This window comes from Bufo bufo, chromosome 2, assembly GCF_905171765.1.
Source record: "Bufo bufo chromosome 2, aBufBuf1.1, whole genome shotgun sequence".
Lineage (NCBI taxonomy): Eukaryota > Metazoa > Chordata > Amphibia > Anura > Bufonidae > Bufo > Bufo bufo.
Genome location: NC_053390.1, coordinates 691,669,996 through 691,694,370, shown reverse-complemented (window position 1 = coordinate 691,694,370; position 24,375 = coordinate 691,669,996). Strand labels below are relative to the sequence as shown.

General features: G+C 42.8%; 1 protein-coding gene across 2 annotated transcripts in view; it reads left to right on the top strand.

The window, feature by feature from the left end:
- Positions 1–24,375, top strand: part of GPM6A (glycoprotein M6A) — a 456,304-nt gene that overhangs the window by 228,816 nt on the left and 203,113 nt on the right. Inside the window, exon 1 of one of the 2 annotated variants that reach the window (XM_040418683.1) lies at positions 419–734. The exons of the other annotated variant lie outside the window; for it this stretch is intronic. Coding sequence (XP_040274617.1) covers positions 698–734 — 37 coding nt within the window. The 5' untranslated portion in view covers positions 419–697. Of the gene's footprint in view, positions 1–418; positions 735–24,375 lie in introns of those variants that run through there. 2 annotated transcript variants of the gene reach the window in all.

The following is a 24,375-nucleotide window of genomic DNA, read 5'->3' as shown; positions in this document are numbered from 1 at the left end:
TCCTTCCCGAGTGGCGTATAGACAAAGGAATGCTCCCTTCCATTCCCAACGTATTCCTGTGCCTGCCAGCGACGTATATATGTGAAACCAGTGTGCCAGCCTATATCTCTCGTGACATCATGCTTGTGTCGCACACTCACTGGGCATCGCGGGCTGTAAATAGCATTGTGATCAATAGAAGCAACACATAGGACAAGCTAAGCCTGTCATTTGTAATGGGTCTAATTGGGAGAACGTCCCCTACTGCAGCAGACAGAGCCCCCCAGACATTTGGGCTTTTCCACTGTGCCAGCAAGTAGGGGGGCATTTGCGGTTGGTGGTCTGTTTTCAGTAGAGTAACGCCCCTTCGTCTGTTCCCAATCTCAGGCTCAGGCAGAAGACAAGCCTTAGCTTCTAGGCTCAATGTGCCATTGTAGCCGGAGACAGGAAAGCTGAGCTCCCCGTGCTACCTTTCCCTATATAACTGAATGGGAGGCAGTACCTGCTCGTACAATGGGAAGCTTTGAGCAGAGAAATTGATAATCTTCATGGACGAGTAATTTGAATGAAATTCCACTTGACAGGCTGTCTCCAAGCAGAAGCCAGGCAGTGAGGGAGTGCGAGGAGCCCCCAAGGCTGTAGGTGCACAGCCACATATACACTGTAGCTCCAGCTCAGCTCCTTAGTAGTTCCTTTCCAGCGAGCCAGAGAGGTGGACATGGAGGAGAACATGGAAGAAGGACAGACACAGAAAGGTAATGTCTTTATGTGATTAGTGCATATCCTCCTGCCTTGCAATATGTGCTGCTGCCAGGATTAGAGAAACCCTCTTAGTCTTTATTCTTTTCCCCTGCAGCGTGTATATGTGCTCGGCAGTGCAGCCATGTAATAGGGGCTGTGGACCTGCTCCCATGTGAAGAACACTAATCTTCATTCATTTTAGCCTTTCACGCTTGCCTTGCTGGGAAAAATTAGGACCTCAGAGTGAACTGTGCAACAGACACTGACAATATGTATAGGTAGCCGGGCTGACAAAGAAGTCCATGCAGCCATTAATTCCATGATTCAATGGAGCACAAGAATAAAGATTTACATAGAGCTAGGGGGGGGGGGTGCAGAGGACGAGTCTCTGTTCTAGCAGGCACAGTACATATTCATCTATTGTGTGTGTGGACGGCGGATTACTGGATGTGTGTGGACGGCGGCAAACACCAGATCCAGTTTTGCGGAATTGGCCGTTATTGTGCAATCATTTTATATTTTTTGCCTTTAAATGATTCCATTTAGTAGCTGATGCAGCGTGTTGGGGGAATTAGGCAAACCGGCCGGTGGATTTTTCATCTGTGTTATTGGGCTCTCTCATTAGACCTGACCTACTTCCACTAAATGAATCCCGGGTTTTTTATGCTGACTTGTTTCTCTATGTCTTTGTGCGTGAAATTAAAGGGGATCTCAGCGACGCGAACCTGCTACCATCAGGTGTATTGCCATATGTTTACATTTCATTCCTCACTTTTCACCATGGTTACGATCGCAACCTTAACGATTTATTAATCACCAAGTGATTAAAATGTGTTAATTTAAAAAAAAGGATTTTTAACATGAAACAATGCTTCTGGCAAAGCAGTCCTGTTTTTATTTTTTTTATTTTTTTATTTTCTGGGGGCCATGTTTTTTTTTTGGTGGTCATGTTGACGTATTGTTTACTTGTTATTTTATGTAAGATTTTCCAATCTCATGACACAATTTAACACGTTATCAAGGAAGCCAAAGCCTCATGATGAAGACTGTTGCTTTGCTATGTTTCTTGCTGTTGTCATCGTTTTACTCCATTTATCTACATTTCCATAATACATTGGTGCCTGTGTATTGTTTTCCACAATATATTGTCAATAGGGATCATTCATCCTTTTACCATTTGAGTGTATTTTGTGAGTCTGAAGAAAAGATAATATTAACGTCTTTTACACTTTATATGTCCTCCATTACCTAAAATACACAGAAGGAAGATTTACAGATCCAGTGAATTCTACAACACTGACATCCTGTGGTAGCTGTGTAACTGTGAACAGTCACTGAAGTTATGCACTAATTCTTCCCAATTGTATGCCTCGGGTCTCTGATTTGTCACTAGTCCAGGACCTGTCACCTCTCCTGTCATATCTGATGTAGTAACTACTTGCAGTCTCCATGCAATAAAAATGCTGGGGCATTTTTTCTTCTGATTGTAGGTTGTGCCATTCCTCTATTATTCTTGTTAGATGTATATGAATGAATTATCAGCAGTTTGCAATAAAGGTCCAGCTGGGTGTCACCAGTTGGGGTGTGTACCTGCACAGTCTGCTACTATTGCACAGCTTGCCACTGACAGCACTGATCAGATAGTGGACAGAGAGACATCTCCAACTGGTAACACTCAGCTGGACCTTTAGGTCCCTTTCACACGAGCGAGTTTTCCGCACGGGTGCAATGCGTGACGTGAATGCATAGCACCCGCACTGAATCCTGACCCATTCATTTCAATGGGTCTGTGTACATGAGCGTTGTTTTTCACGCATCAGTTCTGCGTTGCGTGAAAATCGCAGCATGTTCTATATTCTGCGTTTTTCACGCAGCCCTGGCCCCATAGAAGTGAATGGGGCTGCGTGAAAAACGCATTGGATCCGCAGTCAAGTGCGGGTGCGATGCGTTTTTCACTGATGGTTGCTAAGAGATGTTGTTTGTAAACCTTCAGTTTTTTATCACACGCATGAAAAACGCATCAAAACGCATTGCACCCGCGCGGAAAAAACTGAACAACTAAACGCAACCGCAGACAAAACTGACTGAACTTGCTTGCAAAATAGTGCGAGTTTCACTAAACGCTCTCTGAACGCATCCGGCCCCAATCCGCAACGCCCGTGTGAAACCAGCCTTACTGCAGACTGCTAGCAATTCATTCATAACACTCTAGTAGAAATGATAGAGGGATGGCACAACATAGAGCCATAAGAATAGATGGTATTACATGGGGAATGCAAGTAGTTGCTAGAACAGACATGTCAGGAGTGGTGACAGGTCCTCTTTAAGGCCTCTTTCACACGACTGTATGGCTTTTTCAGTGTTTTGCGGTCCGTTTTAAACGGATCCGTTGTTCCGTTTTTTGTTTCTGTTGTGTTTCTGTTTCCGTTCTGTTTTTCCGTATGGCATATACAGTATACAGTAATTTCATAGAAAAAATTGGTCTGGGCATAACATTTTCAATAGATGGTTCCGCAAAAAACGGAACGGATACAGAAGACATACGGATGCATTTCCGTATGCATTCCGTTTTTTTTGCGGACCCATAGACTTTAATGGAGCCACGGAACGTGATTTGCGGCCAAATATAGGACATATTCTATCTTTCAACGGAACGTAAAAACGGAAATACGGAAACGGAATGCATACGGAGTACATTCCGTTTTTTTTGCGGAACCATTGAAATGAATGGTTCCGTATACGGACCGTATACAGAACGCAAAAAACGGCCCGCAAAACTGAAAAAAAAAAACGGTCGTGTGAAAGAGGCCTAAAGCTAAAGAATGTTTAGCATTAGTTGCTTTTTAGATCAGGTCCATTGAAGCACTGCTATGATTAGTGTTGAGCAAAACAAAGCATTTGGAGCAGAATTCAATCTGAAGTTTAGGAAAACTTCGATTCGCAATGAATTAGAATTTCCTCGCGCTTCGTGGTCACAAATCAGGTTTTCCTAAAATGGCGGTTGCACGTGTTAGAAAGCGAAAGTAACAAGCCCAAGAACATGATATCACCCATAATGCCAAGCAGCCAGCCAATCCACAGATAGCCATACCCTGTGATGTCACAGCCCTATAAAATCCTCATCCCGCGTGGTCTCCGCCATTGTCCTGTGAGCTGAGCATAGGGAGAGTCGTGGCAAGTGCTCATGTGCTAGGGACAGTGTTGCTGAAAATGATTAATAGAAGAATATTGGAGAGGAAGAGTGCAGGGAGACTGCAAGGAGAGTGCAGGGAGACTGCAAGGAGAATGCAGGGAGACTGCAAGGAGACTGCAAGGAGAGTGCAGGGAGACTGCAGGGAGACTGCAAGGAGAGTGCAGGAAGACTGCAAGAAGAGTGCAGGGAGACTGCAAGGAGACTGCAAGGAGACTGCAAGGAGACTGCAGGGAGACTGCAAGGAGAGGGCAGGGAGACTGCAAGGAGAGGGCAGGGAGACTGCAAGGAGAGTGCAGGGAGACTGCAAGGAGAATGCAGGGAGACTGCAAGGAGAGTGCAGGGAGACTGCAAGGAGACTGAAAGGAGAGTGCAGGGAGACTGCAAGGAGACTGCAAGGAGAGTGCAGGAAGACTGCAAGAAGAGTGCAGGGAGACTGCAAGGAGACTGCAAGGAGACTGCAAGGAGAGGGCAGGGAGAGGGCAGGGAGAGTGCAGGGAGACTGCAAGGAGAGTGCAGGGAGACTGCAAGGAGACTGCAAGGAGAGTGCAAGGAGAGTGCAGGAAGACTGCAAGAAGAGTGCAGGGAGACTGCAAGGAGACTGCAAGGAGAGGGCAGGGAGACTGCAAGGAGAATGCAGGGAGACTTATGCTGCATCAGTTTTATTTATTTATTCCTAAATTTACTTATTCCTACATCAGCCATAAACTAAGATATATAATTCAATACCAATAAGATGGAAGCCTTTATTATTCCAGTGCCAGTGTGCCAACCAATACCATCCAGTCTGCACCCCTTAGGGGGACCCAGGTGTTAATGATGACCATCCTCATCTTTTGCTGGCTTTACTTCCTAGAAAAGTCAGCAAGATGTAGAGAGAGAGGAAGAGCTGGATGTTCCTGATGACATATTCTCATCGATATTAGATGATGTGGAAAAGGAGGAAAAGCAGATGGCAGAAGAAGGGCTCCCACCTGTAGGGCAGGAGGTGCTGGGGTTGGAGAAGTGGGTATCCACTTAACCAGCCAAATCCCATACTATCAACAGCCCCTGTTTAAAGGCACATTAAAAGGTGCAGCACGGCCATTAACAATGAAGAAGGACTATACAGTGCTGTCTTCATTATTAAATGAAAGGCAGCTGCGGGCTAAATAGCCGCGCGGGTTTTCACTGCAGCATGGCCGCAACCCGCCCCCAGCACAGCACAGTACCCTAAGGCAGAGTGACCTGGGTATACCTGATTTATAGCGATCCGTGATGAATTAATTCGGAACTAATCAAATTTCTTGGGGAACTTTGCCGAAGCTGCCAAATCAAATTTTTAAAAACATTGCTCATCTCTAGCTACATATGATATTCCAATGCTGCTTAACTGCTTTACCTGAAATGAGTCTATGGTAGTATGATCTCATCAGTGTGCTAGGTGTCCCTATGCTTTACACTGCAGCATGTCTCACTATTCGTGTGAAGTCAGCATTTGAAGTGCTAAATCACTATTGAGAAGAAAATTGTTAGATAACTTCAACTGAGCCATATATGCCTCAATCAGATGATGTCACCATTTTCTTTCTTTCTTTTTTCCTATAGAAAGACTAATGTTACTAAGGACGGGTTCACATCACCGTTAGGTATTCTGTTATTGTTTTCCATTTTAACATGATTATAGCGGAAAATAACGGAATTCGTAAGACGGAATTGAAAACGGAAACTTTTAGAGGCATTCTGTTTTGATCTGGCATAATAGAGGTCTATGGGCAAGCATAAAGGATCCGCCTGGTTTCCGTTATACAGGATGGAATAGAAAGTCCTGTCGACAGGACTTTCTTTTCCGTCCTGCATAATGGAAACCAGACTACTATTTTAATACCACTAGACCATGGCCATTATACCCATATTACCACAATGTAATGTAGTACCACAGTGGGGATGGAGATACCAGCTGTATGCAGACACTGCACAGACCATATAAGTGCTTGCAGTATACTTAGTTACATCCACTGATTCACAGTGGATGTCTTCCCTTATTGTAAAGTTGTTGAGATTGCCATGAAGATGTCTTCCATCTATGACTTATGTCTATAGAGTTTGTTATCCAGAAGTTTTTGGTTCCTCACGCTTCCGGCAGCCTCCCTATCTTCTCCTAATTTGCAGAAACTCATTATCCTGCAATTATCCCCAATTGTGTGCCTGTTGCTGACATTTTTTAATCAATTAAGGTTTTTCTTATATAGTCTTATAGAAATATCAAAAGGTACAAACATAAACAACAGCCCTTTAGAGTATCTGCTGTGTTGGTCAGTGCCTCTGAACGGTATAAATAATATAACTACAGTACATATTGTATACAGTAGTTGTAACACCATTTGTGCCAAACAGATAGCACTCTATATTGTTCCCCAGACCTTAGTTGTGCCCCAGTTTGCAGTAGTACCCCATGCAGTGAACAAGCATACCAGAGTAATAATGCCACCTTTTGTACCCCACACAGTAATAGTGTTCCTCTTAGTACCCCACACAGAAAGAATACCTACCTTTCAGCCCACAAATAGTAATAATGATGCCCATTTCTTGTGCCATCATATAGTAATAATGCCCACTATGTGCCCCCTGCACTGTAATAATAATAAGTAATGTAGTAATTATGCCTCCATTCTACACCAACAGAGTAAGGCCTCATGCACACGAACGTACCGTATTTTCTTTCCGTGTCCGTTCCGTTAGGGCTCATTCACATGACCGTGGTTTGGTTCCGCATCCGAGCTACATTCACTTTGTGTGCTGTCCGCATCCATTGCTCCATTCTGTGGCCCCGCCAAAATTATAAGTCATGTCCTATTTTTGTCCGTTTTGCGGACAACAATAGGCATTTCTATAACGGGTCAACCGTTCCGCAAATTGCGGAAGGCACACGGGCGGCATTCATCTGAACAAGCCCTTACTCCATGTGCATTCCGTTTCCGTATTTCCGTTCCGCCAAAAAATAGAACATGTCCTGTTATTGTCCGCATTACGGACAAGGATAGGACTGTTCTATTAGGGGCCAGCTGTTCCGTTCCGGAAAATACGGAATGCACACAGACGTCATCCGTATCTTTTGCGGATCCATTTTTTGTGGACCAGAAAATACATACGGTCGTGTGCATGAGACCTAATAATGATTCCTTTTCTTACCACTACACAGTAAAAATGATACCTCTGTGCCACTGCAAAGTAATAATGCACCCCCTAGAAAATAATAAAGGTGTGCATTTTTATTCTGTGGGACGCCAAGGGGTTGTGAAAATAATGGCTACAAGAATGGTGTTGTTATTATAAAAAAAATAAAAATAAAAAAAAAAATAAAAACAGGAAACAGTGGTAACACCCTTTTTACTTTGACTCAATAACAATACCCACCTTTGTACCCCATAATAGGGAATAGTGCCCCATTATAGCAACATAGCAACTTCTCATAGCAAATTGTTCTCCCTTTATCTGATTTATTTCAATCTCATGACAATTTAAGTGGCTGAAACCTCTTTTGGCCAGTGAAGTCAGTGTTCTGCTGCATGGCACAGTGCAGTGATGTCATCATGCCAACTGTGGATACTGATATCCTGTGCACAATCATACCATTATTAGACCATATCTCTAAAGCAGCTTTTGGCGCAGATAATAGCAGGGTTCCTACTGTATTAGTGTTACACCGTCAGTTCATACCCAATGCCATCTCCCTCTCCCCGGTCGCTAAGGTCTCAGGCGTGCTGACCAGTCCCCCTGATCTGGTTCTCCTGAGCTCCATGCTCTCCGGAGTCCCTCTGCTTCTTCCTTCCTGGCATAGCCAATGGGTAGCACCACTCAATTCACTCCACGCAGACTGGTGTCTGATTCTTGCCTGCCTTCTCTTCTTTCCGCTCATGGAGCTTGCATGCACTCTCTTTGGCTCTTATAGGGCCAGTGCACGCGCACATAAATCTTCCCTAGCCTATGGCTGGCCACCACAGAGTATTTATAGCACCTTCCCCTGTAGGAAGATGCCTGAACAATAGGTTCTAGTACTCTAGTATCCTACAAAGGTGTGCTATTTGAATTGTGCGCTCTCCCATATCCCAATCTCTACCTCTCTTTGGATTTGACCCTTTGCTGCCTGACCTCTGCCTAATCTCCATTCTAACCCCGACCTGTGGACTGACTTTAGATTCTACACACTCTGCATAAACTGACCTCAGCTTGTCCCTGACTAAGGTTTTGTCTGATTCTTCAGAGTTTTACACTGTCTCTTGACCCCCTTAGAGTCAGCTGTCAACCGAACAAAGACTGTTTCAAGCTGTAGTGGCCCGGTAGTTCCCCTGCAGCAGAGTCAAGATACCTGTATAGAGGTTAACAGTTGAAGGCTGAACCAGGGGGCTACTTAGATAACACCCTCAAGAGTAGCCCCAAGTGAAGTCTGTTCAGTAGACAGCAGATCCACATATGCCATGTAATAATTAGCATGCTAACTTGTAAGTGCTGCTTTTCTGGGCATCCGGGTACCCAAACAAAAGTCAGTTACTCCCCCCTAACCTGCATTTCTAGCAAGATGCACTAAACTTATCAAACGTGAGTTCATACAAATAGACTGAAGATTTTGTATATCTGTGTAATATTATTGGATTTGTATTACAGTACAGACCAAAAGTTTGGACACACCTTCTCATTCAAAGAGTTTAGAGTTTTCTTTATTTTCATGACTATGAAAATTGTAGATTCACACTGAAGGCATCAAAACTATGAATTAACACATGTGGAATTATATACATAACAAACAAGTGTGAAACCACAGAAAATATGTCATATTCTAGGTTCTTCAAAGTAGCCACCTTTTGCTTTGATTACTGCTTTGCACACTCTTGGCATTCTCTTGATGAGCTTCAAGAGGTAGTCCCCTGAAATTGTTTTCACTTCACAGGTGTGCCCTGTCAGGTTTAATAAGTGGGATTTCTTGCCTTATTAATGGGGTTGGGACCATCAGTTGCGTTAAGGAGAAGTCAGGTGGATACACAGCTGATAGTCCTACTGAATAGACTGTTAGCTGCTTTTTTTTTTGCCATAATACAAATTCTAACAGTCTATTCAGTAGGACTATCAGCTGTGTATCCACCTGACTTCTCCTTAACGCAACTGATGGTCCCAACCCCATTAATAAGGCAAGAAATCCCACTTATTAAACCTGACAGGGCACACCTGTGAAGTGAAAACAATTTCAGGGGACTACCTCTTGAAGCTCATCAAGAGAATGCCAAGAGTGTGCAAAGCAGTAATCAAAGCAAAAGGTGGCTACTTTGAAGAACCTAGAATATGACATATTTTCAGTTGTTTCACACTTGTTTGTTATGTATATAATCCCACATGTGTTAATTCATAGTTTTGATGCCTTCATAGTCATGAAAATAAAGAAAACTCTTTGAATGAGAAGGTGTGTCCGAACTTTTGGTCTATAAATCACATATTACAATAGCTGTTTATCATGTGTTGTGTCACTTTTTGTTTGCTAAAAGACATTTGTCTACCCACCTAACAAGTGTCCTACACAGAATGTCTTTAAGTTGATGGTAGCTAATCTTTCAATTGCCAGACTTTATCTGTTCATGTAGTAGATTGAAGGTGGGGTTTCTGCAGCAACGGATTCACAGCAGGTCTTTGAGATTTGCTTTTAACAGCAAGAGGTATACCTGCACATTTTCTTTTAGCTCTATAGGAATCTAGAAATCTTCATTCACATAGAAAACTGTGCATTGTTGTAATCTGTTGCCAAAGGACTGTTTGGGAGAAAATTCTTTAGGGATCAAAAAGTTAATAAAAAGAGACCTTCACCTGCCACTCCTGTTCTTGCTGGTCTCGGTTCTTGCTGTGTTCCTGCTGGTCTCTGCTTCCTGGTTCTGTCTCGCTATACAGGGAATGACTGCTCAGTCAATGGCTGGCTGCATTTTAATGCATTTTATGTGTCAAGATGGGTCCAGGAAGAGACACATGGGGACCCAGTAAGTATTTGAACGTAGAGGGTTGGAGGGTAGGGGGAATTTTGAGAATTTTTTCCTTTATTTTTTTTTATCCCACTTTGAGCCCTTTCTAAAGAATTTTCTCCCACTGGACGCCCCTTTAGAGACTGCACTCCTGTAAAGATATGTACTGTAGGTTTTTGAGATGTCCTCTTTTGTGAAGTTACTTTGTCCCTACATATTGGCAGCTATTACAGATTACACATTTTCCCCACTTTCACCAGGAATCATCAGATTTTTAGCCTCCCTTACCTATTCCCCCTGTTGAAATCCCCCTCCCATGGAAAAAGAAAAGTGAGTGGATTATCCCATTGCCTGCCAATGGACTTGCCCATGTTGAGTCTCAGTTGCATGTGATTTGATTGGATGATATAGCTTCCTCACTGAGAAAGAGATGAAGCATTGTTGAGCTACAGCTGCCTGGTTGGGGCAGCAAGCTTGAGTGTCTTCTGAAGTACATGATAGTGGGCCAAACAAGCAATAGAAGACTGGTGGAGCAGAGAACATGGCAAGATTGCCTTCGGAAAATATAGACAATTGAATGGACAACTTAGATGTACAAGCACCAAAAGCAGGAGACCTTGGTAGAAGGGCAGCAATGCTGTAGCCCGTGTTAAATGTACAGTACAACACACTGATTGAAAGAAAGACCTTTACCTGGTTTGGTCTAGAGTTAGACAAAAGTGTCTAGCCATGCACCAAATTTATCATCTAGCCTGAGCCACTGTGATACATGTGGTGCAGCTTTAAACAGTGGTCCTTGAAAGTTTATGAACCCTTCAGAACCATTTTCTATATTGCTGCATATATTTGACCTAAAATTACATACAATTTTCACACTAGTACAAAAATAAATATAACCAAATCAAACAAATGACTAAAAATATTAGATCTGGTCATTTATTTACTCAGGAAAATGATTCAATATCACATGTCTGTGTGCGGCAAAAGTATGTAAACTGGTAGGATGGGCAGATCATTTTGAAGGTGAAATGACAGTCAGGTGCGAGTGGGAGACCTGTTTTATTTAAAGAACAAGGAACTATCAAAGTCTGATCTTTACAACACATGTTCGTGGAAGGGTAACACTAACCCTCAAACTTATCAACACCAAGGGCACCCCAGCAGGTAGGAGACCCCAAATACTAGTGTGTGCCCCAAAGGGAAGAAAAGGGTAGCCCTTCTCATCACTGCATGGCCCAGGGGAGTATCAGAGTACTGACCACTCCTGCTACTATCACTCTTCTCCTCTCCTCTGCTGTCCTCTGCTCTCCTCCTGGGTCGTCACCTTTGGACTCCACCAATCAGACAGCTTGTGAACAAATGGAGGACATTAATGCTTATGAAAATGTGTAGAAATCTGAGTCTCACTTCCTTCTGGGATTCATGTCCCCATTATCCCTTGGTTGAACTTGATGGACTTATGTCTTTTTTCAACCGTATTAACTATGTGAGTTCAAGCCCATTATTATACACCACAGGAGTGGTCAAGTAGTATCATGTTTTGGGTCTGCTTTGCTGCATCTCGGTTTGGATGAATCCCTTGAGTATAGTAACTACTGACCTACCCTGCAGCTTAAAACCTGAATTAAAGAACTCGGAAATATAGTATTTTATCCCCCTTGATCTAGCTTTCTAGCATACTTATACTTATTTAGGACGCCCATGTCTGGATATTAGCACTATCTTTTTATATCAATATTCGAATACTTATTATTGGGACTTAGGTTTCAAGATATAATCTTGTCATATAAGTTCCAATATATGACTGTGTTCTGTGTATGCTGTTCCTGCTACATTGATTTGTGTATGCTGTCCCTGATACATTTATACAGTGGTATTCCTTTTAATATATTTTTGCTTATATTCATTTTAATATTTCAATATGGTACCATGCTTTATACATAGATATACTACTTTTTTAGCCAGTATATGATATCAATTTTTGTATGTTATTACTATCAACCAGTAGTGTTTTTAGATCCACTGGTCCACTACTCCTATAATAGTTTTTCATTTTCTTTCTTTTAGTTTTTTTTTAAGGATTTTGTAAGCATATCTTATAACTGTCACTTTGAATATGCCATTATTACCATCTCCCTTTTAATTTACACAGTGTAATATAAACCCAAATAACTGTCCTGAAAACTAAGGGTCCTCTTGTTGTTCCATGCTGGAGCGCTCGCTCTGATGCGTTCCATTGTGCCTCCAGCACCGCCCCTTTTATTTTATTTTATTATTTATGATATATTATTTATGATATTGTATTGCCATTTTTATGTTTGGCCCCTTATTATTCCTGGATACCTAATTTTAAATATCATGCTATCATATACTAATAATATAAGTAGGGCCCCTTTGCCTGTGCAATACCGGATATATGCACAAATGTGTCCCACTGTGGCACGCATGCCCCGTTTCTGCTCCACACACAGGTTAATCAGTAGGAATAGAGGCACTTGTCATCACTCCTAACCCCTCCCAATTACCCTATTTGGAGGATACTGCCCCTTGTAGGTAATCCTTAGTGCGCTCTGGGCTTGCCGTTGGTGTAAACGCTTTCTTGCGTTCCACTCTGGAACGCATAAGACCGGAAGTGGCGCGTCCTTTGACACCACTCTTCCGGTATCGCTTCCTGCGAACTGCACATGCAGTTTGAAGCCATGGATGAATATATAAATGTTGTAAGTGAATGTTTTAGAATATATATATTGTATCTTTATTTCTCCTTAAAAAGGGGGCTTTTTCTTTTGACCCCCAAAACTCGTTGAATGCCGTGTGTTTAGTGAATAAAGAAATACTGATCAGAAGCTGGATTTCCTGCTGCCATCATTTCTACCATCCTAGAAGTGAACCCGGCCTGGGGGGCTCTGTCTGGAGGTATCTTGAGCTTTATCCTACAGACATCCTCCCCAGTAAAGTGAGTTCTGATGATTTATTGTCCACTATTGGTTTTAAAAGCAACTATCAATATATTTATACCTATTTATTGTTACCAGTATCACTCACTATTGTTGTGTGTTGTCTACCTGCTTCTTTGGGTCATATTATTTGGCCCTTTACTTTTTTACTCTATAGGCATCTGATGCCCCTCACCACTATTGGCTGTATCTTTCCATTATCGGTCTATGATACTGTACTATTGGTAAAGCGTTAACCCTTTTCCTTCCAGGGAGTGGCGCCTATCTGTGAGTCATTTTTTCACAGTATATTGGAGTTAACACAAGCTCCTTGAGCTCATAGACACCCCAATACCAGCCACATCTATCTTATTGCTGCATCTGGGCCAGGGCAGCTTGCCATCATTGTCATATAGTCATCATCAAAATCTCATATAGTTTTAGGTCAAATTTATGCACAAATATAGAAAATTCTGAATCCCAAAGTTTCAAGCCCCACTGTATAGGATTAATAAATGTGTCTCATTGTGTTTAATTTATTGAAATATGAAAATAATCATATTAGTAAATCAGAGGTCTGAGAGAGCCAAAGTATGGTAAATCTTTTTTTAAAGGAAACACAAGGATGTTTGATCATATTGGCTAGTTCAAAGGTGACAGCCAAAATGAATGCACTTTCAGTTGAGTTTGATTTTTGAAGTAATCAGACAACAATATACCTTAGGCCACTTCTACATGATCAGTATGCGGTCAGTATTTAGCCTAGGATGAATCCAGAACACAGGAGAGGCACAGATCTTTCCGTTATGCTTTTTCTTTGTAGGATCTACTTCTTGTTTTGGGTTAAATATACTGATGAAAAATACTGAACAGTGAAAGTGGTCCATCATTCTATTTATTCCACTTCACCTATTAGGCTAGGGGTATACGGCGATACAGTTGCAAGAAAAAGTATGTAAACCCTTTGGAATGATATGGATTTCTGCACAAATTGGTCATAAAATGTGATCTGATCTTCATCTAAGTCACAACAATAGACAATCACAGTCTGCTTAAACTAATAACATACAAAGAATTAAATGTTACCATGTTTTTATTGAACACACCATGTAAACATTCACAGTGCAGGTGGAAAAAGTATGTGAACCCTTGGATTTAATAACTGGTTGAACCTCCTTTGGCAGCAATAACTTCAACCAAACGTTTCCTGTAGTTGCAGATCAGACGTGCACAACGGTCAGGAGTAATTCTTGACCATTCCTCTTTACAGAACTGTTTCGGTTCAGCAATATTCTTGGGATATCTGGTGTGAATCGCTTTCTTGAGGTCATGACACGGCATCTCAATCGGGTTGAGGTCAGGACTCTGACTGGGCCACTCCAGAAGGCGTATTTTCTTCTGTTTAAGCCATTATGTTGTTGATTTACTTCTAGGCTTTGGGTCGTTGTCCTGTTGCAACATCCATCTTCTGTTGAGCTTCAGCTGGTGGACAGATGGCCTTAAGTTCTCCTGCAAAATGTCTTGATAAACTTGGGAATTCATTTTTCCTTCGATGATAGCAATCCATCCAGGCCCTGATGCAGCAAAGCAGCCCCAAACCATGATACCCCCACCACCATACTTCACAGTTGGAATGAGGTTTTGATGTTGGTGTGCTGTGCCTCTTTTTCTCCACACATAATGTTGTGTGTTTCTTCCAAACAACTCAACTTTGGTTTCATCTGTCCACAGAATATTTTGCCAGTACTGCTGTGGAACATCCAGGTGCTCTTGTGCAAACTGTAAACGTGCAGCAATGTTTGTTTTGGACAGCAGTGGCTTCCTCTGTCGTATCCTCCCATTAAATACATTCTTGTTTAGTATTTTACGTATCGTAGATTCGCTAACAGGGATGTTAGCATATGCCAGAGACTTGTAAGTCTTTAGCTGACACTCTAGGATTCTTCTTCACCTGATTGAGCAGTCTGTGCTGTGCTCTTGCAGTCATCTTTACAGGACGGCCACTCCTAGGGAGAGTAGCAGCAGTGCTGAACTTTCTCCTTATTTAGACAATTTGTCTTACCGTGGACTGATGAACAGCAAGGCTTTTGGAGATACTTTTATAACCCTTTCCAGCTTTATGCAAGTCAACAATTCTTAATCGTAGGTCTTCTGAGAGCTCTTTTGTGCGAGGCATCATTCACATCAGGCAATGCTTCTTGTGAAAAGCAAACCCAGAACTGGTGTGTGTTTTTTATAGGGCAGGGCAGCTGTAACCAACACCTCCAATCTCATCTCATTGATTTAACTCCAGTTGGCTGACACCTCACTCCAATTAGCTCTTGGAGATGTCATTAGTCTAGGGGGTTCACATACTTTTTCCACCTACACTATGAATGTTTACATGGTGTGTTCAATAAAAACATGGTAACATTTAATTCTTTGTGTGTTATTAGTTTAAGCAGACTGTGATTGTCTATTGTTGTGACTTAGATGAAGATCAGATCACATTTTATGACCAATTTGTGCAGAAATCCACATCATTCCAAAGGGTTCACATACTATTTATTGCAACTGTATGTGTCGCAGAAAAGTCGCACAATTTCTACAATGATAGTCAATGGTGTCGCACTGTGACATACTGCGACACAACAGTCACAAAAAATCCATCCAAGTTGGATTTTTGTGTGACTGTTGTGTCGCAGTTGCAGCATATCACTTGTCGCAGTGTGACACCACTGACTATCATTACAAAAAAGATCCTGTGACATTTATGTTTCAGTGTAGTTGTTCCCTTTTACGCAACACCTGTCGCCGTGTAACCCTGGCGTTATAGAATGTGGTAGAGAAAGGAGAAGTGCATCATGGGTTTGGTTGGATACAGGAACATCACAAGTAAAGTTGAGCAAACCTGCCTTTTGGCAGGTTCGGGTTTTAAGTTAATTACATAATGGATTCTGTTCTCACGGAATCCATAACATAATTAAATGCCGACATGCCAAACGGAATGTCTTTAGAGGCATTACGTTTTGCATGCCGTCATAATACAAGTGTATGGCCAGCAGAATGGAATCCTCGGCCCTGGCCATACACTTGTATTATGCGGTATGCCTGCATTGAATTACGTGATGGATTCTGTGAGAATGGAAGCCATCACGTAATTCACTTAAACGCCGAACCGAAACTCGAATTTGCCAAAATGCAGGTTCGCTTAACTCTAATCACAAGCATCAATCTATTTATAGTGGTCGCTGACAAATTGTAGTTGAAATCCAAACATGTACAAACTCCAAATTGGCGTGGTATTAAAAAGCAGGAAGTGCTCAACCCCATATGCAGTGGTGCATCTATACCGGGGGGGCAGATCCTGCACTTGTGGCCCGTTGCTAATGGCAATCCCCAGCAAAAATGCATACAATGGAGGATGTCTGCAGCGGACCACAAGTACCACAATGGACATCCTACACAGGATAGCAATTGTGTGGATGTGATAAACAGTCAAAATGACATAACAAAAACAAAGACAGGTGCACTCTGCGGTCTTACTAACCCTCGTACTGGTGTAAAATTGAGAATTAGCCAACATATCCTACTTGGAGGACATGTCTGAGCCCGAGCACCGCGCCAAGGTTTCTCAAGTAGCTCGGGAACCTAACGCTAAACCTACCTGGGCCGTATGGGCAATACCAGGAGCCAGTGGGCGAATTACAGGTGCGCAAGGTCCAAACATGTAAAAATCCAAACATGTACCCTAACAAAATGGTATTAAAAAAAAAAACAAGAAAGAAATAACAAACATGTGTATATAATAGAATATAAAAAAGCAGGGAGATAAGGAAAGTAATAGGATATGACAGTGTGGAGAGTATTGTGAAAACCAAGTAAAAGCTTTACTCTTTCAGCAGTTGCTACCACCTCCAAATTGCTTTGCGCATATGTGTAGAGATACTGACAGTTCAACAAATTATTTATAAAGAAGGTCCATTAATTTTCAGATGTCAAGTATAACAACTACTCGTATATTATGCTAGTTTTCAGAAGAAAAGGTTTGCATTTCCCTGCTGGAATTAATTTGGTGCATGAAAATAAATTACTGCCTCACTAAAAGTACAGTAATTATGTTAAATTATATTACAAAATTACCAAAATAATATATAATAAAATAGAAAAAAATGCTTTGGCAATTTTTTGCAGATAGCAAGCTTACATATATCTTATCTCTGGCTTGGTGTCTTTATATACTTGTTATTTTCATCCTTATAGATGTTTTCTTTTAAATGAGAACTCTTCTGAAGTCCTGTCGTCTGCTATTAACATCTGATATTTTCCCACAGAGTTTCGATAATATCCAAGAACAGGTGCAGTGAAGGTTGTTTCAAAAGCTTTGTAGCTGATTTTTAAGTTTGCTTTAGTATAATATGTGTGCATTTCTAAGGCTTCTTTCACATTAGAGTTAGGCTTGTCTGACAGGGGAACAGCCTGCCAGATCTGTACCAATGCTTGCACACGTGTGCTGCCGGAAGTCCGGCCTGGCCCCATTCACTAGAATGGGGACGGGCTGGAGGTGAGGCCGCAGCATGGCAAACATTCCGAGAGGCAGCCGGACAAAAAATGCTAGTCTGAAAGAAGCCTAAACTATACTTCACTTTTAATGATTCTATAGTAATTTCATTTTTTTTTTTTTTTAGAAAGGCCAACAATTTTTGATCCATGAAGAGAAAAGCAAACAAATAAACAAATTAATGAATAATGTATAATGTATTCTGTGCTAACCAATGGTTTGGGTCAAACGGCACTTGGCTCTCCAGCTAGCGGGCATTTTATATGCTACTGTGCCTCTGGCACCAGTTATGCCATAGCACAAATAGGAACTTAACACTTGGGTCAAAACCATATACATCATATGGACAAATGTATTGGGACACACCTCTCAATTCAAATGTTTCATTCAGTACTATTGCCACAGGAGTATAGAATCCAGCTCTTAGCCATGCAGTCTGCCTTTTCAAACATTGGTGAAAGAATGGCTAGTCAATTTGTGAAATTTCTTCTCTCCTAGATATTCCACAGTAAGCAGTGAGTGATATTATTGCAAAGTAGAAGTGTTTAGGAACCACAGAAACTCAGCCAAGAAGTTGCATACCACATAAAGTTTCAGATTGGGGTCCCTGAGTACGGAGGCGTATAGTGCATAAAAGGTTGCCACGCTCTGCTGATTCAATAACTGCTGAGTTCCAAACCTGCTCTGCCAACATCAGCACAAAAACTGTGTACCTGGAGCTTCATGGCATGGTTCTCCATTTCTCCATGGCCGAGCAGCTGTATGCCTTATATCACTAAGCACAGTGCCAAGTGTAACGCTACCAAACCACAGGGGAAACACGTGAGGCACGGTGTAATAGTTCATGTACTCACGGTTAGCAGATGCCTCCCTGGTCTGGCGTACAGTGGATGGGAAGACAGCACAAAATCCTCCGGGGCACTCTCTGTTGCAGGGAACACCAGCCAGATGTTGGTTGAGGTGCCCTTGATGGTAATTGGTGTTTAAGGTGCTTTGGTGGCTGGACCCCTGGTTCGTGATGCCAACACCATAAGGTGCAAATGTTGAGTGTAGTAGAAAGGATGAGTAGTCAGTTGTAAACCAGTTGAACAGTTACTAAAAATCAATAGTGTCTGGACAGTTGGTACAGTTCATCAATGGAAAGCTTTTTGTATAGCATTAGTAATAAGTTCAATTGTAATCCTGTTATCGGGTAGTGGCAGTTGTTAATGGAGGGATTCTTCTACTGCTGATACTAGTCTACAGGCAAACTAAAGATTTACTTTAAGTTCCAACTTTCTAGCACTCTGGTACTGGATATGATATTTTGATATTTGCTTACTTTATATTTTGAGTTATCCAATAAGGGCGTTCCCCTCTCGGCAGGCAAACATTTCTGCTTCATTATTTGCAGGATACTCCATTATAGAATTCAAGGTCCACTATATTCCCTGAAGGCTTTGTAGTGGTAAAGACAACTTTGCGCATTAATTGTCTATTTGTGTCCCAGCACTCGGAAAGTTGCTCTCAGGCACTTGTGCTAATGAGGTCCATAAGCTAGATTCAGCTGTATCCCTCACTAGTCTCTCCCCATATTCAGACATAGACTTACTTGTCTGTGCTAAGCTGCTGTAGATAAATGTTAGGTGTACTCACTTAGCCTGGCCATGACCAAGGGGTAGAAATACCAGACTACATGTTGGACAATGCCTGTTTCTCTCCTCCATGAACTTGCTTCTTCTCTTCTTACTAACTACTAACTTCCTGTTCCCCTCTACATTCTGCATTCTCCTCTAAGCTAGACACACCCCACTATATGTATTATGCGGTGCCGGCACCACCTAGGGGCGAGTGGGTGTAATGACATTGCCAGCCAGATAATAGGAAATACCATACATTGCAATTCAGATGTTTAAAGTGTCCCATTTACACACATATGTGGGACAGTGCACAAGCATCAGAATGAGTGGTGTAAAGCACACTGCCACTGGACTCTAGATCAGTGGACATGTGTTCTCTGGAGTGACAAACCACGTGTCTCTATCTGGTAGTCTGATCGACAAGTCTGGGTTTGGCAAATGCCAGAAGAACATAACCTGCCTGACTGCATTGTGCCAACTAGAGATGAGCGAATTTCTCAAAAATTCAATTCGGGCGTTTCGATGAATTTTTTAAAAAAAATTTGGTTCGATCCGAATTTATTTGTGTCAAATCGTGTTAAAAAACGGCTATTTCCTGGCTGCAGAGAGCCTTTATAGTGGTGTAGAACACTGTGCTTTGCAGTAACACGCATAGGGAGTCTGCTTTGGTAGTGAAACAATACTGTGAGTCAGTATGACACGCAGATGACAGGCGTCGCTCTTAGAATCACTGCACACTTCACTTATTTGGGCAGTTACGGGGCCAAAACTGACCAAATAACTCAGCCTTACAGCCTGACCAATAAGTGTGAACTCAGCCTTACAGGTCAATGTTAGCGTCAAGAAGAAGCGCACTTCTTTTACACGGTCGGCAGCTGATTCCACATAGATGTCTACAGAACCTGTTCTATTAAACGCTTATACATGTAGAGCCCCCCCCCGACAGAGTGGAGAGGGTGTCAGCAGTAAGTTTGTTTTGACGTCACTGATTATTTTGCCCTTCCTCTGATCTGTCAGAACAATAATCCCCAAAAAACGTTCTGGTGCAAAATAGGGACCATGTCATGCAGGCCTTACAGCTGTTACATAGACAGGATCCGTCTCATTTTTCCTTCCTTCTGACAGATCAGAAAAAGGGTCAAATAAATGATGCTGTCAGCCAGGCCGAAAGGTAAAATAGTGGCCCAGTCACGAAGTGGGGAGGGTGGGAACAGCATTAGAAGTCCACAGAGTGGCCCTATGACATAGTGGTGAGGTGGAAGCAGCATGAGGAGATCAGAGTGGCCCAATGACAGAGTCTGTAGGTGGAAGCAGCATCAGGAGGAGGCCACAGAGTGGCACAATAACAGTGTGGAGGTGGCAGCAGCAGCATCAGGAGGCCACAGTGTGGCACAATGACAGAGTGTGAAGGTGGCGGCAGCAGCATCAGGTGGAGGCCACAGAGTGCCACAATGACAGTGTGGAGGTGGCAGCAGCATCAGGAGGAGGCCAGAGAGTGGCACAATGACAGTGTGGAGGTGGCAGCATCATCATCAGGAGGCCACAGAGTGGCACAATGACAGAGTGTGGAGGTGGCGGCAGAAGCAGCATCAAGAGGAGGCCACAGAGTGGCACACTGACAGTGTGGAGGTGGCAGCAGCATCATCAGGAGGCCACAGAGTGGCACAATAACAGTGTGGAGGTGGCAGCAGCATCAGGAGGCCACAGAGTTGCAAGGTGATATAGTGTTGAGGTAGCAGCAGCATCAGGAGACCACAGAGTGGCAAGGTGACAGTGTGGAGGTGTCAGCAGCATCAGGAGACCACAGAGTGGCAAGGTGACATAGTGTGGAGGTGGCAGCAACATCAGGAGACCACAGAGTGGCAATGTGACATAGTGCGGAGGTGGCAGCAGCATCAGGAGACCACAGAGTGACCCGGTGACAGAGTGGGAAGGTGGGTGGCAATACCAGTACCAGCTGAAGATGGTGGGTTAAAGAAGGAGCACTTGGCATCAGATGTGTAGCATCAGGCGGGTGGCAGTATCAGAATAGTAGCTGAGGCAGGTAGCCAGAAGAAACCGGTCTCTTTTGTCAAAGTGTTGGTGTGGCACTATGGATGATCTAGTCTGATGCATCAGGCATTGGTGGGTGGAAATCCTGGCTGATCCACGCCTGATTCATCTTGACATTTTAGGTCGACAGGAGAGTTCTTCTTAGGGTAACTATGGCCCCTGCCGCACTAAACACCCGGTCTAATGCCACACTACTGGCCGGGAAGGACAGCTTTTCCAGGGCAAACTCTGCCAGTTGCGGCCACCAATCCAGTTTGGCTGTCCAGTAGTTCAGCGGATCTTCAATGTGGGGTGGCAGGGTGCTGTCCAAGTATGCCACCACCTGCTAGTTCAGGTTCTGCTCCAGCTCTTGCTGCTGCTGATGAGTAGTTTCTTCACAAGGCGGGTGAAGAAAGCTGCTCATCAGCGACTTTAGACTCAAGTTGCTGCTGATGGAGCTGGAACCACCGGTAATGTCACTGTCCACAGAGTCTACAAAAAAAGTACACTGTATCTCACAGATAAATTTGTTCAGCGCACACGTTACACTGCAGATGTGGCACTGGTAATGTCATTGTCAGAAGTGGACACCGTCTATTGAAAAGGTACACTGTATGTCAGATATTTTTCGGATGCGCACACTTTACAACGGAGATGTGGCGCAGCTAATGTCACTGTCAGAAGCGGACACAGTCTATGTAAAAATTACACTGGATGTCACAGATATTTTTGGGATGCGCACACTTTACACAGGAGATGTGGCGCAGCTAATGTCACTGTCCACAGCGGACACCGTCTACAGAACACCGTCTACAGAAAAAGTACACTGGATATCACAGCAGCAATATCTATTTTTAGTGCGAACTGCGCTAAATAGCTAAAGCTTTACAGACTCAAAAGTCCTTTTAAGGACTGTTGTGTGTGGCAGCAATATCTATTTTTAGTGCATCCTGCGCTAAATAGCGTGCAATAGTTAGGCCGCTGCAGACAGCGACATTAGCTGTGCTACATCTCCTCTGTAAAGTGTGCGCATCCAAAAAATATCTGTGACATTCAGTGTACTTTTTCCGTAGACGGTGTCCACTGCGGACAGCCCCATTAGCTGCGCCACATCTCCAGTGTAAAGTGTGCGCATCCCAAAAATATCTGTGACATCCAGTGTACTTTTTCCATAGACGGTGTCCGCTGCGGACAGTGACATTACCTAGTGTTGATCGAGCATGCTGCTTGAGCGCAATGCTCGAGTCTCCTCCCCGCACGTTTCTATTGTTAGTCCTTAAAAGGACTTTTGGGTCTGTTAAGATTTAGCGCAGGTTGCGCTAAAAATATATATTGCTGCTGCCAGACACAACAATAGCCCTTAAAAGGACTTTTGGGTCTCTGAAAAGTTTTTCGAATAAAATTATTTCTATATTTACTCCCTACACTGTCTGTCCCTTCCTCAGCACAGCTCTCCCTGACTAAGACTGAGCCGAACACACGTCATCGGTACCCGATAACGCATTCTGTCCAGCCAATCACTGTAATGCCAGTATCCAACATGGCTATGGCATTACAGTGAGGGCAGTACTTACTTGCCCGTCTATTGCCTGCGTAGCAGCCAAGAAACGTGCGGGGAGGAGACTCGAGCATTGCGCTTGAGCACATGCGGTATTTGGCCGAATATGGCCATGTGCTGAGTATCGAGATGCTCGAGCTGAACTGGTGTTCGGCCGAGCATGCACGATCAACACTAGTACTGACCCCAATCCCATCAAACATCTTTGGATGAACTAGAACAGAAATTGTGAGCAAGTCCCTCTTGCCCATCATAAGTGCCTGACCTCACAAATGCTCTTCTGGATGAATGGTCAAAAATACCTAGAGACACCCTCCAAAATTTTGTAGATACCCTTCCCAGAAGATTGAAAGCTGTTTTTGCTGCAAAAGGGGGACCGACTCCATATGAATGCATGTAGATTTAGAATGAGATATCATAAAAGCTCCTGTCGGTGTAATTTGTAGGTGCCCCAATACTTTTTTCCAAATACTGTATCTGATAATTAATACTAATGTAAGTACCATATAACTCAGATCTTTGACTGACTTTCCCCTTTTAATAGCTGGCCAACATCACCTGTCACATTTGAAAGAGGATCGCTAGCAAAAAAATGTGAAGACCTTAGACCTAAAGCATCCTCATCATCTGTTTGGTATTCCATTAATTGTTATTTTTTTAAACTTATTATTACAGTTAAATTTAGTTATTGAGTGGGATTTCTATGGATATGTCCACAATGTCTGCTAAGCAGTGTTCTCCCTATTTCTATAAAAGAGAGAAGGATGTCCATAAATCAATACAACACAACACAGTATAATAGTAAGTAACTAAACAGATATAATACAATATAGTAACCCCACCCTCGTGATGGCGACTGAAGTTCATCCACACTGCAGACAATTTCTAGAAGCTAATACAGTATGTTGAGGGAATTGGGCATGATATATGCCAGTTAAAGAGGTTGTTCCATAAACTACTTTTCACTCTAAAGTGCATACTCATCAATTGCTCTAGTGCCCATTCCTCCTTGGATTTTTTATTTTTTTTCAAATTTACCTAATTTGCATTTTTCCCACGTTTGAATCCTACTTTCTGGTTTGCCATGTGTCTACTGTCCCATCAAGTGAGATGTGTCCTGTCATGAGCAGATCATGTGACACTAACCAAACCCCTTGTTCTTACCGATGATGCTTGTGCGTCCTTCATTACAAGGCTCTTTTGCAGGATGTAACCTACAGCAACTGCATCTGAAAACAGATTTGTCACAGGGTGTAATGGTAGGCTAATGACTTCAGTATAAGGCAGTTTTAATAAGGGGTATTTGGGGCAAATGATATAACAGCGATATCTGTTGGGCAGGAGACATTTATATTAGTGGTGCAACCTCTTTAAGTTCTCCCTGACAAGGAGAAGGGTTAATGGCTTTGTACAATACAGCTGAAGGGATGCAAAAAAAGTTGACTCCAGCCCCAGTATTCAAAACTGTGGTGATCATAATAATTAAATTGAGATCATCACCATCTTGAACATATGTCAACTAAGGATCAGAACACCCACTTACCTTAATGAATCCAACTGGCCCATAGTACCAGAGGAAACGTTGGTAGGCCCAGGCTCTCGTACCATAGTGAGCCCCAAAGGTCCAGGAAAAAAAACATTCAGAGCTGCCTTTGGGGCCAATCACTTGCCACTAGGGTCTATTTCTTTTAATCAAAACCTATTAGACTTGATTAATCATATAGCGGTTGGGACCCTAGAATAATTTTCTCTGGTGGGCCCAAGGAACCCCAGTCCGACACTAAATGAAGGCATATTATG